The following is a 16,321-nucleotide window of genomic DNA, read 5'->3' on the forward strand; positions in this document are numbered from 1 at the left end:
TTTTATTTTATATAATAGAAATTTTAATATTTAAGTGAGATTTAATAAAAATGTTTGATTCTCGTGTTTCGATTCTTTCGATTCAAGAATCTTGCTAATTTATATTATTGAATATCTTGGAACTAATTATTGTTCATCTAAGATTTATTAAATACTATCTATGTTTGAAAAAAAATCCTCAATTACATCATGCTTTATCAACTTTTGAGTTAAACGTTTAAAAATGCATAAATCACACCGATTTGCCGGCCACTCTCATTCGTTCCAATACATCATCCGCCGTGTATAATTTCGATCTGAATCGATTATACAAAAGTATGAAAATATCGCGGATACATTAGAAACGCCACAATTTAGCGCACGCCGTATAAATTTGGGTGAGCGATTAGATTTTTCACCTCCCCGTGCATTATTACCGTTGGACACGTGATGTGGGCAAGACCTCCGATTCGACCGTCCCCCCAATGATCCGCTGGCCAATAGTGGCCAACTAAAAGTCAAGAATGATGTTCAATTAACCGTGGGCGTCAACTGAGTTGGGGGAAAAAACTGCTTGGATATCTAGCCTCCTGCTTTGCCTTATTGCAGTTGGACGGTTAGAAAGAGACGGTCGTTCAGTCCAAGAAGTCGAGCGTGCTGCTGCTTCTCGGAGTGGGAGAAGCAGTTCTTGCCGTGCTTTTCTTTTTGAATGGGAAAGGGACGGACTGTCGGTGGAGTGGTGGGAAGAGGTGACCGCTTCTTGGGCTGTTGTGGTGTTGGTGTGTCGAAGCAGTGACGTGTGAGCACTCAAGCGGTCTGCAGCTCGGATGCTGCGCAAGACGTAACATTTCGAGTGCCTAGCAACGCATCGCAACGCAACCAAAAAACAAATCGTGAATGTTTCTTATAAATAAAAAACATCAGTGCTTGTGACATACATCCAAATAAAAAACAATAAGTGACACTTCATCTTTATCAACAATTTAATCTGATGGCAGTATCAGCGCTGAATATGACCCCGTACTACACAGGATATCCTTTTCAAGGTGAGCTCATATTAAATACAATTTTATAATATAAATATCGAATCGTAAATCATCCACCAAAATCTCGGAAATATCTGTACCTGACGTATTCCCTTTTTTTTTGTCTATGTTGAAAGTGCCGACGATCATAAATAACAGACAAAATTTACAGCTACCAGTGATTGTTTAGCGAGCCACAAAAACGTTTCTCTAATTGCCCATAATATAAACGTCACTCTCGGGATGTTTTCTCCACATTTCTAGAACGCCAAATAATACAGTTCTTAGTAAGATTTTCATTGTTAGCGGCAATAAAACTTAATGGAAAGGTTCCTATTTAAACAGATTACATAAAAAAAAAAATTGCCGCTATGTATAAACAAATGTTAATTTATTACACGATAACAAAAGAATAGTATATTTCAAAAAAATGGTTAAAATTATTGACATAATATTAAAACAAATCAATATATGTAGTATCTAAATGTTTATCAAAATAAAATCAATCAAATCTTTGAACAGTATCCAAATAAAATATTCCATTAAAAAAAAGAACAAGACTTTTGTCAAAAAAATACTGTATCAAACGTTTCTTTACTATCTTGTATTTTAGTTATTTTATATTTTTTATCATCAAAAAATATTTAATAAGCATAGTTTTTGGCTCTAGATTATAATTATGGATTTTAAATGTAGAAAAATTAGAAAAAATATATAAACATGTTCTTTGTAGCTGTAAATTTTAAAAAAGGTATAGAAATTACTTCATGTTGTTCATAAAGGAACTGAATTCATAGAACTGAATTTTCTGTACAATGCATATTATCTACTACTATATCTATTTTATTATAGATTTAGATTAGATAGATTATTTTACTATTCGCGACACGTAGTTGAATACAATTACATTTTTTTGGCATCTGATCTTATATATAATATTTTTAGTTTTGATAGACCAAATCATAAAATATAAAATCGGTATTTTAAAGTTATTCAATATATAAATGGGATAGATTTTTTATTATATTTGTATTAAATAATCTGAGTGTACCATTCTGGAATACTAAAACATTTTAAAACATATGTAAAAATAAATATTCATATGCATTTTTCGTTAGAGCTTTTATCTAATTAAATTACTAATAAAAAAATAATAAATGTCTTATATAGATACGGATGGCAATTCCATTTATATTTAATTATTATACCTAGCGTTCCCTAATGGGTTAAAAAATCTAACAAGTGTTCGTACAAAGTGACTTATGAATTAAGCACCCGTTTATAAATCATCTGCGGGACATATAAATACACACATTACGAACCATTCCATTTTCATTATGGTCAAACACCCCCAACAACAGATGTCACTCTTTTGACGCATCCGCCACACAAAAAAGACCAAAAAGCCGACACAGGTATACTACTACCATATATATAAAAAATAAATTTATGACCATTTTTTCTTGTCGTGCATTTGCCTATTGCGGTCCCTTTATTAAACGGTTCGTTTTTGTGGCATCCTCGAGAACGGACAGGTATTGCAAGTTTTTTTTGTTGTCGTATAATTTGCAAAACTATTTGAATATCCATTTTAAAAAATAAAGACGTTGCAGTGAGTCACACGCAATTTTTCGATCATGCTCGAGCGTAATAAATAATTTCTCGAAACGCAATCGGCTGGGATCAAAGACTTTTGAACGAGTCTTTACGAGTGTCGTTTTTTTCTTCGTCTTCTTCTTCTTAATTCTCATTATAGACATAATCCTCGGGGCTTAAGTCAAAGCTCGCGACGTTCGGCACCTTGATGTGGCACCTCGGATGAAATATCCTCGAAGATGATTGAGGTTGTAAGAAGGGATTTGTTGTTGGACAAGGGATAATAAAAATGATACGGGGTGGGTTCGCGACTTGTCGACGTCGAAAAAGTTAAGCAAATCGATTATATATTACAATACTACATAGTGTCGCATACAAAAATAAAGAACGTGGGATTAATTTAGGAGAAAATGTGTCAGATCCACATCATGAATAATCTTTACAATAAAAAAGTCGTTCGAACCGAACGCGACAAAACAATGTTAATCTTATAATCTCAAAGTATGCTTATGACGTGTTAAGATAGATTTAATTACATTAATCACTAGCTATTTATATCTGACACAATATAGCTTTGCATTTTAGCTAATAATGTATTTAATTATCTGTTAAAGTATTGGTTACAGCAAAGGATGATACTTTTATCCCATATAGCGTTTTTATCATGCAAAAGTATTTAAGTCGAGATGGGATTCAATCAAACTTGATCTATCGTGTTGCTTAAAAAGATACTCTTTTAAAAGCTCTACAAAGAGATAGTAATCATTATTACAATATAAATTAACTATAAATTTCATTAATCATCACAATAAATAATTATAATATGCAAAAAAAATAGCCGTGGCAAAAATATATTTATTTTAATGATTTTTTAAAAATAAAAAGTATAATTTTAAAAAACAACCATTTTAAAATCAGTGTGCAATTACATATATAAAGTTATTGCTATTTTGTGGTAAAATTATAATGTAATATGCATTTTAAACAAATATAAAAACATAACTTCCAATAATTCAAATTTTTCAAAATCTTATAATATATACTAATTTCGACTTTGTTGATATTTTTATGTTTAATTAAAACTAAAATTAATTATACAAAGTAAATAAATAACATATACAAAAGCTCCCAAATTTTTTTTGTAGATAATACTTGAAAGACCCGTGTGTTTTCAATATCTATTGAGTCCGGAAGATTACAATTAGTGAAACTTAACAATTTATAATTTCAATCAATCATCACAAATTAGGTTTTTCTAGATTTTCCCAATATCACAGATAAATATTGTGTGGAATAATTATATTAAAATCCAGCTAAGATATTCATAGTGACATCTATAATATTATACTTTTTTTGTGATACTGTGTCTTACTACTTACTTAGTAGTTGTTGATTGCATTTACTCCCTGGCTAACGCTTGTAATGTTACAACGAAAGATTTAGATATTATTTATTGATTGTAATCCGTAATAATAATTGATAATCAATAAAATATATGCTATTATTATTCAGTGTGTTTTCAGTTTGATATATGGCATTGGGCCTAGTAGAACGTAGAAGTCTAGTAGAACGCATTGGGCTAATGTTAAAATAAATAAATTATGTTTTATGAAGTTTTTACTTAATTGCCAAATTCATATTTTTTAAATTATTTTAACGGTATAATAATATGACAATAACCCATCATTCATTTTTTCTTACGTGTCCCCATGTGGCAAAATTGACTCGATAAAATCAAAGAATTCGGCTGGAAGATTTATCTCATCCACCTTATTCTCCAGACCTTGCTCCTTCCGATTACTATTTATTTCGATTGATGCAATGGACGGAAAAAATGCAGACGATGTGAAAAGGCTATTTAAATATTTTTTAATTAAATTCTTGCTAATATTGTAGAAAAAAAGTAAACGAAAGGTAAAATAAGGTTAGACGTGTCTTTAGAAGGAAATTAAATTTTTAATAATTAAAATTTAAATAAACATATAAAAGTATTTTTTTATTATTAAAAACTGACATTCATTTCGGGATTACTGATTATTTACTAATTATTATATGTCAAAAAGGTAAAATAATAAAATATTTTAATATGTAATATTATATTTACGTGGCATAGTAAATGGAACGGAATTTAAACTTTATATTACTATTAACTACAAAACTATTTTCTTCAGTTTATAATTCGCAATGGTTCTATAATACGACAATGCGCGTCCCCATTGAAATTGCTTAAATAAAATCAAGGAGCTTGGCTGGAAGGTTTTTTCTCATCCTTCATATTCTCCAGACCTTGCTCCTTCTGACTACTATTTATTTCGATCGATGCAACAAAATGCAGACAATCTGAAATTGGAATCTATCGGAATATTTTCAATCAAATTCTATACATTGAATGCTTATAGTGTAGGGAAAAAAAATAAAGTGACTGAAAGGTAGAATAAAATTATATGCATCATTAGAAGGAAATTATGTTCTGAACCATCAAAATTTAAATAAACATTTAAAAGTATTTTTTTATATACAAAACCGAGATTTATTTAGGGATTAGCGAATATATTACTAATTAAATTTCGATCAAAAAAGTAAAATAATAAAATATGTTATTATGCAAAATTATACTTACGTGGAATAATCAATGTAACGGAATTTTAACATTATATAAATATTAGCTTAATCACTATTTTCATCAGTTTTTTTTACCAACATTGTATCTATAAATACAAATCATAATTATAAATAAAGTACTTAATAATGTATAACTATACAATTTGTATAATTTTGTGATTTTAATTAATCATTTTATTTAAATATTGTATTGTAAACAAATTATATTTTCTCAATTTAACCAATTAAACAATAAAACTTTAGCTTTATAATATATATGTTAAAATATTAGACGTTAATTAATTAGGTTAGTTTTATTTTTATTATATAAAAATATTTTTCTCGCATAAAATTACTTACTATTTTTAAATATTACTATTCAGAACTATATTCTATATACCCGAATATAACAATAACGTATTTTAACCCATCGTTCACGTTTCCCCAAGAGGGTGAAAGAATGTGGCTTAAGAACGGAACAAAGAATTTAAATTAGATATATGTATATATTTTTTGCTGTAAAGAATTTCATACACTATGATAAAAACACAATAGGATTAAAAATATTAAGACTGCAATAATTATTTTTATGCAAAAGCAATTTAAAAATATTTTTTATAACCGACTTTTGATATTATAATATATAATATAAAACGCGTTGTTTATACAATATACATGTTATTTTTTTCGAAATATTTTAACGTACAAAAAACGACTGACTCATTCACCGCTCCGAGCAACATGTATAATGTATACAGCCTTTTTGCGTCATTTTCTATATGCATACAATCCATAAGTTTATATTATGTAGCGGTTTGTTTCATAAATTATTAAGTTACTCGAATATGGGTGCGTTTCACTCTTACTAATTAATTCGCGGAATGAGATCATGTCGGGTCGGGTCGAAAATAGACTTATATAGGCCCTAAAGCACACAATCAAATTTGAATTTAACAACCCCGATTTGCCCCGGGGGCGCTCCGGGATGGGTTCGTTTCGCGAGTTCAATTAGTTGGCAGCTCCGATTTATAAGGGAGCGCCGTATGGGGCGAACGAACACATACGGCGTTTCGGCTAATTGCTTACCATCAGGACTTACGTATACCCTCAGAGCTCCATCATTTGCCCCCGTCACAATGGGGGCGAATTTGTTTTCCGTGACACTTACAGCAACCGAAACCGTGGCGAGGTTATTAATAGATCTTTCGGTATGTCATTATGTAGTAGTCCCATTTGTGAACAGCAGGTTTATTTTATTATTATTATTTTTTTGATAATTTACAAACTCATTTTATTTTCAATATTACTTTTATTACATAACCATGATTTGTATATAAATGTTAAGCAATTTTTATTTTGAATTTTATAATCTTATAGTCTTGTTTTAACTTAAGATAAACAATTTTTTTTTAAATTAAAAATATTTTTAGATAAACAAATCTATACTATAATATTTCTTAATTATTTTACTCCTAATCTTGATATTATATTTAAATTAAAATATACGTATAAATCTATTATTTTAAAAGTCAATGAAATTATTTTTCATTCACCAAAACTATGCAATGGAACGTGGTTGGTTGTTGAATAATTTCGCACATATGTATGTGATATAGGCAAAGATTTAAAGAAAAATATATATATTTAAGAATCACATTGATTCCTAGTAACCTATATTTTTGTTTCAAACTGTTTTTATTCTTAATGCACATTGCCTTTGCCATGATAATAAATTACGCACAAGAATCGTTGCACAATTTTATGTCGCAGTCAGATATCATTCAAAAACATCATTTATATTTTTACATATTCAATGATAGATTATTATAATATAACTAATCCCAAGCAGAGCTTTTTAAAAAAATATTTAATTATAAATAAGATCATGAAGATTGATGTTTGTTTGAAATAGTTCCAAACAGCTCTTTACAGCGACGTTAAAAATAAACTATAAAGACTGTAGTACATTTTCCAGAATCATGATTTTTTGTCATACCATCAAATGCTCCTCAGTATAAAATTTGTTATCATTATAACTGAGTACTATAGTAAGCATATAAAAAACCTCATTCTTCACTACATCTCGTCGACATATAAAAAACGCATATATTTTTTTCGATCCATCAACTCGAGTGGCAGTTTCGAGATTTGGTACGTCGAGTGATAACAAAGTCATTTTCGCACCGCAATCATTTATCAAAAAAGGTACGGACCTCGCCTGCGGGAAACCGCGGCGGTCTCTTTTGAATTTTTCCGAAAAGAAATCAATAACGCATAAGCGCCACCGCTTTTTTATTATAATAATATTCTTAATGACTCTACAACATTTTATAATATCCGTGAATAATCTCTATGAAAGTGAGTACATATACATACATAACAACGATCAATTCTGCATAATAATACATTTTAGAACCTATATAAGTATAATAATAACATAATTTATAATTGAGTCATAAAATCACGGCGCGAAAAAAGTTAACGGGTTTCGCTCTTGTCGCGCGTCGATGTCTATTCCGCTCTCTATGTGGAATTTTTGAGTTTATCTCAATTATATTTGCTAAATTAATACTTTTCATGACGATAACGATTAATATCGATCGAACCGGTGAGATGTATTGAGAATTAATATTTTAATACCGGTTTTCGCGTCCGTGCGAACGATCGCTCGGTTAAGCGATGGATAAATTGTGAAATGTCTTATTACTACAAGTACACATTCGCGAAGTGCTCTTTGCATGTAAGTTGCTTTAAACCGCGAATTAATAATGGAATCGTCTTATGGTTTACTTTTTTATGCTTATAAGCTTGATAGCGATTCTTCTGAGGTTGTTTATCAATCTGAAATCCTTGATGACGTCATAGTTGTCACCTGTTGTCGCGTTTATCGATGTTCTCACGACATTCGGAAGTCGGCTCAGGGGTGCCGGTGTCGGGCATTGTCCTGGTGGAATGCGTTCGATGAGGAATGGGTGTCGGCGAGATTTGTCCGCGATTGCGATGAAAACGGGAATTAGTGGCAAGACATAATAGATGATGCATGGCCGCTGGCCGCAGATCAAAGGCGCCGCCGGGACTCTTAAGCCGCATAATGTGATCGGCCGGCCCACCTGAGCCACGATCGATGTGAAAGAGCCAACGATCAAACTGAACGTATCGACTTTTACGTATAACCTATATGATGATTTTCATGTGTTATTGGCCAACTTTAGAGTAAAGATTTCTCTATCTACGTCCCATAAATAACTTCATTGTATCATAATGATAATTTAATTAATCTATGTATTATTAATAATCATACTCAAATATAAAGATAAATGTATCATGGTAAATATTTTTTTTATTAAAATTATTTTAGAAGCACTTTAGTATCACGGTGACATAAAATTGAGTATCATTCATCTCATTTGAAGCGACTAGATTCTGAAAATATTATGTTTTAAATGCCTTTGCAATAAACCGCTTTCGCAAATCGCAAAGTTTTGATTGATCCGAATTTCTTAGCAGTATTGTAGCACTATTAAAGCGAAATTAGGTTTATGATTCAGATAATTTGAGATCTTAACTATTTTGTCTTAAATTATCTTGTATTTAATATACTGCAATTAGAATCAATCCTTGAAACAAAAAAAAAATCATTGCCTTCTAATTTTAATTTTACTTTTGTACTTAAAATATATAAGTCTATTAAAATATTCATAAGAAACTAATAGATTTCGTGTTTTCTGATTTTTTTGATGGGATACTTTTATACATGGCTAATTAAAAATATAGTATGTATCTATGTTAGATGATGTTTTATTACTCCTGAGTATTTTAGCTAATAATATGGTGTGTAATTAGTGTACGAAAAAAATATCGAATCAAAGATTCTCATTTTTCTAAAAATTTGCTGATTTCTAAAAAAATTCATGAAGCCATTTTATTATTAAAAATTAAATTTGTACAAATATTTTTCAATGTATTAGAACCTCTGCACTTTTTTATACTATTGCATAAAATAGTAGATCCGTGCCAGATGCTTAAAAATATCGATGCTTAAATTTTGCCTAATAGGAGAGCGCAAAAAATATTTATTCCTTCTCAGAAGATAAAAATCCTCCTATTGACTGAAATTCGTTGCCGAGCGTTCCCACTGCGACGGCGCCGACACGATTTTATTGCTTTTGACATGAATTTTTGCCTTCTGAGTAGTGATAATTGTTTTTTCGCCCTCCTATCGACCGAAATTCGGTTTGAATACCCTTTGATCAATACTCTCATATCAATAAATTTTGAAATAAATAAATTTTTCATATAGATTTTGTTAATTTTTTTATTTTATGACACAATATGCTTTAAATTTAATATAAATGATATTTGAATATATTTTTTTTAGTAAAACGCTTGACAATAAGTGAGTTATGGCACCTTTTTGTTTAAAAAAGCCCTGAATATATCGAACGTATATCCATATCGTGTGCTTTAGAGCTAATAGTAGGAGCGTAAACCCAAACTTGTCATTTCTTTCTAAATTATGAATAATGATGAAATTTATAGATCTCAAACTGACTGTGTTAACGCAAATAGAGTTTAGAAACCATTATGCCTAGTTATAATAATGTCTTAATATCGAATAAAAAATATTTTTTACTTTTTTTGGTTAAAATTATTATAATAATTAAATTATTTATTAACTACAAATACAATTTTGAATTTCTTCTTCATTTAGATTTGGTCCAAAATATAACTCATAAAATAAAATATTTTTTCAATTCAATGTTTGCAATTTTCTTAATATCGTGTTATCATACAACAAAAATAAACTACCCTTTAATAAAAAATAATATTAAAAAATATTTGACAATTTGGCGTCATATTTTAGTAGTGCAACAACATTTTTTAGTCAGGCTACTCTTAAACGCGCCACATATAAATCATATACAATGTACATTTTATGTAATAGCAGATTATTCGTGCTTGAAATATTTTTTTTAATGATTTGTGATATGTGAAACAAACAGTGTGGTGTATAATTAATAGAAAAGAGATTATTATGTGGATTTTTTTAAATTAAAGGGTTGCCGCAGAAAGCAATATTGTTAATAGATAAACCTCTTTCTCATCTGAATAAATGAATGTAAACGAACAACGGTCTTAAGGTTGCATTTTTTTACCGAATTATGTTACAAGTTTAATTTAACCCATAGACCAAAGTGTTAAATCATAAATGTAACGGAAAACTATTACTGAGAAAAAATATGATTTGATCTATTTCTGGGAAAAAATACGACATTGAATAGCATAATCTTGGTCAAACTCAAATTGATCGCGGAGAAAGATTTTTTCTAACGTGAAAAAATATGGATTATATATCTAAAATATACAGATTAATGTAAAAGATAATGTCTTTAAAAATGTCGATTAGTAATTTGATCGCAATTCAATGTTTAAATGATGCGGATATCATTTATATTGTCACTCAAGTGAAACAGATACTATACTAATAGTCACAAGACGGCACTGACTTTTGTTTTAACTTTACTGGATCTGAATATAACGATATAATAGCTCTTAGAAAAAATCTTACATAAATCTGAAAATTATTGAGAGATTCTCAAGAGGAAACAAATTACAGATTTTATTAATAAATGAAAAAATATTATTTGTAAATATATTATACATATTTTAAAAGAAATTAAAATTTATAGTTTGGATTAATAGTGCATTTGCCTGGATAATTAAAAGTTTTAATAGTACAATTATAATCGTTGCCTCTTTTATACGCCAAGTCGCTCTGCGCGTAAAAGTTGACGAAGAGTTCGGGTGAAGAAAAGACGAGAGACTTTTCATTGCCTTAAATGCCGACAGACGCCCACCTGAGAGTTCTCTGGTCAGAAAGAGAAGATCGACCGACACACCTGTGCCACAGCATCCGAAAGGGATAAAACACAAAAGGATCACTTATTGAAATACACATGTATGATACATCGATCGATTCACACACTTTTTCACGCAATAACGTTATAATAACGTCGTCTGTATTAACCGAGCAAATGAGCAACGAACGATCCGGATAATGAACGTAGTAATTGATTCGGATAAAAGGCGATGATTCGGACTGGCTACTGATCGTTAGTTAGCCGTGAGAAAATTGAGAGCGATACATCTATTATGTAATTATTATGCATGAATTAAATTAAATTTTGTAATTTAATAAAACGCCATATGTGTTTGTTTGAAAAGTGAAGAAAAAAATAGGATCTATTGCGAAAATTCCTAAGCGAAAAAGACATAAATCTTTTATAGGTTCGGGCTTAGTTTACGATCGCCGTTGAGTAATTAACTAATCAACCGGTTCGGTTAAGGGTTTTCTGTGGGGTATTTTTTACGATGCACCTGGCAATACTTCGATGTTCCAGACTATTTGGCACCGAAAATCTTACTCATATACAATGCATTAAAATTGTAAGCTTATGTTTCTTAAATTTATAATAACTACAAAACATTGTTATAAAAAATATATGTATAAGCTAAAATTAAAAATCTAAATGAGCTTATAAATTTAAATACATATATATACATAATTTTTTATCTTTTTTTATATTAAATATTCATATTCTTAAAATCTACTACAAAACTTTAAAACTTACCTGTAAATTTTAAAGAAGATTATATTATTAATATTAGCAAAATTCATTTAAATAATATGTATAATTCTAGATCTTAAACGAGCTATCATATATTTGTGACATTAAATTTTAATGCATTACATTGCTAAAAAAATATTCTAGAGCATAATTAAATCACAATTAAATACGATCTTTGTATCTATTAAAATAATTATAAGTTGAACTTTATTTATTATTAAATATAACTTCTATATTTAGTATTGTTTTAAATAAAACATGAATTGCAATTTTTTATTAGATTTTTATATGATTAATAAATTATTTTATTTAACATGCTAGTTTACTTTAGAAATACAGTTACTATTATGACTTTTTAATTTAAAACGTAATATTTACATTTATAGTACTGCTTTGATATATAATATAAGAAACAAATATTGTATTGCAATAAATATTAACGAAAAACAATATAATTTTCTGCCATTAAAATATATATTGAATATGAAAATTTGTATATTTTAATGACTTGATATATAGATATGCTTTTTATGCATAAACCTAATACGTTCATGAATATTTAATACACATAATGTTCAACTAAAACACACAAAATAAACTCATGTTTGTGTTGCGAAAATCAAAGTTTACTTTCGAAGGATTTTGCCTATCAATCATCCAAAGCTTGACAGTGACATACATAAATTTAAAGCATTTTTAAATTAAAGTATCAGTACAACCGAGTTTCACTGTATACAAACGTATGGAATGCAAGATGAGCTTTTTTTATTCGTTTGAATATCGTGTCATTATTTTATCCCCCGACGCCGGATCGGCCTTCGATAATTTCAAACCTCGATAATAATGATAACTTTAACGCATAACCATTACTACTGATCTGCCAGAATCATTAAACTCGGCTATAGAATTATGTGAATTGAGATCATTAGTGGATCAATGGATCACGTGAACGCACCTTGTCTACGCTAAAAGGCGGATAAAATATGATTTTGTATAGATATTATATTTTTTCTATATATATATAAATATACTTTGTGCTAAACTGCCGCACCTTATGGTAATTTAATCATCTCGAAAAGGGATGCAGATTATTATCATCCGTATATTAATTACCAGATGATTGTCGCCGAGCGATCGAAAAACTGGTTTCTTGTTGCAATTTTAGACGAAAATAACCGGATTGCGAATATGCGCCTTTTTTGCAATAAACGTCACGTTTTTAAACCACAGTATGTGAAGGATGATGAATATTCATCATCATCATCACCCCAACGGGTCATCAATCATATGTGGTCTTTGATCATGCCGGTCGTTCTAAATCTAAATTTGCAATAAATTTTCGCTATTGTATTATCATATTATATAATGTAAATCATTGTGATTTTTATACTGTGGTAAATAAATTAATATTTAAAGAAAAAATACAAAATATTTTATTGTGCTATACTATTTTCAACAATTAAAATTATTTAGAATTAGTATGAAAATATAATATAATATAAAAATAAACAATATGTTATATTGAAAAATATATTTTATATTAAATTTTGCAAAAGAAGTTAAAAGTAAAATTATTTACAGTCACAATTATTTTACCCATTATTTATTTTAAAAGTTTTTAAGATCCGTTCTTTAATGTAAAATATAAAATTACAATGTACACAAATATTGCATACATTGTATAACTATACACGACATTGTTAGCTATGGCAATTTTATGAGTATTATACTTCTTCTGGAGTGCCACAAGGATCCTATCTGGGTCATCTGCTCTTCATCAATGATATACTTATTATCCCTTTCGTGCTCAAATTATTTTTTTTTCATTTTTTAAAAAAAAATTTGCATTTTTTAGTCATTATTATTTATTAAGAAATATAGAAAAAAAAATATTAAAAAAAAGCGATTGGAACTTATAAAAAAATTACTGGGATCTATACTTCCCACTAGGGATTCCAATCCCGGGATCCCGGGATCCCGGGATCCCGAACGATTTTCAATACCCGATGAGTCCCGGGATTATAAAACATAATCCCGAATTTTTCGGATTGGTTGATTTATCAAGCACAATCGAATTATTATTGATAACATCGTTATATTTCGTGTACAAACTTGCGCGAGTTGCACGTGTCATCTGTGAATCTTTGAGGCTGTGATTCTGAACGTGCTTTTTCAGCAGCAGGCTGCTTAGGAACCAAAATCAGATCAAGGCTAAATGATAAAACACTTGATGCTTTGATGTTACTTCGTGAGTTTTATTCAAAATAATGTTTTCAATTAATTGTGTCTATGAATGTACATAGGTATGTGCATACATTGTCAAAAGTTCATTTTTTTCTTCTCAAATAAATATATAAGATCTTCCCTTTTTTATTTTTACTATATTATTTTCTATTTTAAGTCCAAGACTAAAATTATACGTACTTTATACATTGTACGTTATAAAAACAGATGTAAAAGGATATTGTATTATTCATTTTAAATTATTTTTATCGATAAAATAACATGAAAATTATCCCGGGACTGGTCCCGGGATCCCGGGATCGACTAATTGCAATACCGAAATCCCGGGATCAAAATTTTGGCCCGGGATTGGAATCCCTACTTCCCACTGATACTTGGTAGAGTACTTATTGTGCGCATAAAAGAAAACCTTTTTTTTTAAGAATTTAATTTATTTACTTAATTTATTTTAAGTAAAAGAACAATATTATTAAGGTAAAAATAAAAATAAAATCATTTCAAAAATAAAATCATTTACGAAAAAGATCAAAAAATGGTGAAATATGTACATAGTGGTACATCGCAAGCTCTACACCTGCATTTAGTTTGTTTCACCTTCTTTTTTACTCTACAAAGTCTACACCTTCTATAAGTTTCACTTTTTAGAGGCATATGTTTACCTACAGATTCTAGGGTATATTCATTAAAATTCAGGAAAATATTCATCCTTGCCGTTCGAGCAAGGATGAATATTTTCTATGTACATCGGAAAAAAATCCGATAAGGCGATGAAGATGCTCGGCTTCGTTATGCGGAGCGCGTGTCACTTCAATAATATATTGATGATTCTCTTTCTGTACGATAAACTAGTTCATAGCGTCCACAAATATGGCTTCATTGTCTGGATTCAAGTGAAGCAAAGTACTCACTGTTGTTGCAAAAAACATTTTTTTCTCAGATATCTCTACAAGAGGAAGTAACGGTTGTTTCTGAATTTGTATCCCAGTGCCTTTTTTGCTAGTAACTTTGTAATACAATTCATTGTATTCTCAGCGTAGAGTCATTAACGCAATGAAGCATATTATAAAGTTGTTAAAAAGTATCAATGCTCGACGTCTTTCGGAAGCAAGTTTTATATTGCCTTAAAGAGTCGCGATCGCCTCCATTATTCTTGACCGTTGTGGCCCGGATGACGCGCTTGAAAACGCTTCTCTTGCATAAGCCATCTAGCTTCTCAACTAGTTTGCTAAACACACGGGTTTTTTATAATAGTTTTTTTTTAAATATACATAGGTATAATAACATACATATACATTAAATGCATAATACTGGTTCATAACCATTTCCATTGTTTACAATTGGTTAAGTTATACAATAACATAAAAAAAATTATAAATTATACGCAAGTATACTAAATTTAAAAAAATATATATAAAACCTGAGAAAAGAGAAATAAAATATAATAAATTTATCGTAATCACTGATTCGTATAAGTCTAATGAGTTTACCTTTATTTTAATTGATTCTTCCATAATTTTGCATTGCCTTCTATAAATAATATTAATGGTAGAATATATGAAAATGGATTTTAATTAAGGTATATAGATTTTATAGATATTAACCTATTTAAATTAATTATTAACAGTTAATATTTAATTAAAGCAAATTTAAGTATACATAAACCTATATAGTTAAATTTTTATTATGTAGAACTTCTCGATAAATACTGATTAATTACAGATCTACGCTGTATTTATGTAAATTTTTAAACAATATTTAATTAAATTTAAAGTGATTTACTCACAATCTGAAACCTCTAAGGTTCTTAAACATTTAATAATCGACGCGAAATGATCAAAGTAATTTTATTGAGCAGCCGCACGTCATCCATCAAAGAGTTCCAAATTCGAAATTTAGTGTCCCTGGGTTTTATAACCGTCGTAAAAATTAATAGGATGTTAAATTTGGTCGGCTCCCGATGCCGCTCGATCGCACCGCAGTTTTAGAATCACTGCCTATCAACAACAAATAAAATTGCACATGCTCAACTTTTTTTTCTAAATTATTTATTATCGCACGCTGTCCGATAACGTATCGTTCGAAGGTTTTTCATAATAGGCAATCAGCATAAACATTTTTATATTTACACAAAGCAATATTTTATTAATTCAAATATTATTTTTTACTCCAGATTGCTTTTTGAATATAGGTATATATTTTATCGGTCGAGTTCTCGTTCTCGTTTTTTTATTGCCAGGCGACAAGTGA

General features: G+C 29.3%; 1 protein-coding gene across 4 annotated transcripts in view; it reads left to right on the top strand.

Annotated features, from left to right (window-relative positions):
- The first annotated feature begins 581 nt into the window (after positions 1 to 581).
- The window catches only part of gsb (paired box protein gooseberry), a 47,672-nt gene continuing 31,932 nt past the window's right edge, over positions 582 to 16,321 (top strand). The window contains exon 1 of one of the 4 annotated variants that reach the window (XM_088197745.1): positions 582 to 1,025. In XM_088197745.1, the coding sequence (XP_088053871.1) occupies positions 971 to 1,025 (55 nt within the window). In that variant the 5' untranslated portion in view covers positions 582 to 970. The remainder of the gene's footprint in view (positions 1,026 to 16,321) is intronic. The other 3 variants (XM_088197742.1, XM_088197744.1, XM_088197743.1) reach the window with 3 other exon arrangements.

Source organism: Plectrocnemia conspersa, unplaced genomic scaffold (genome assembly GCF_051122295.1).
Source record: "Plectrocnemia conspersa isolate PC_06_02 unplaced genomic scaffold, ASM5112229v1 ptg000011l, whole genome shotgun sequence".
NCBI lineage: Eukaryota > Metazoa > Arthropoda > Insecta > Trichoptera > Polycentropodidae > Plectrocnemia > Plectrocnemia conspersa.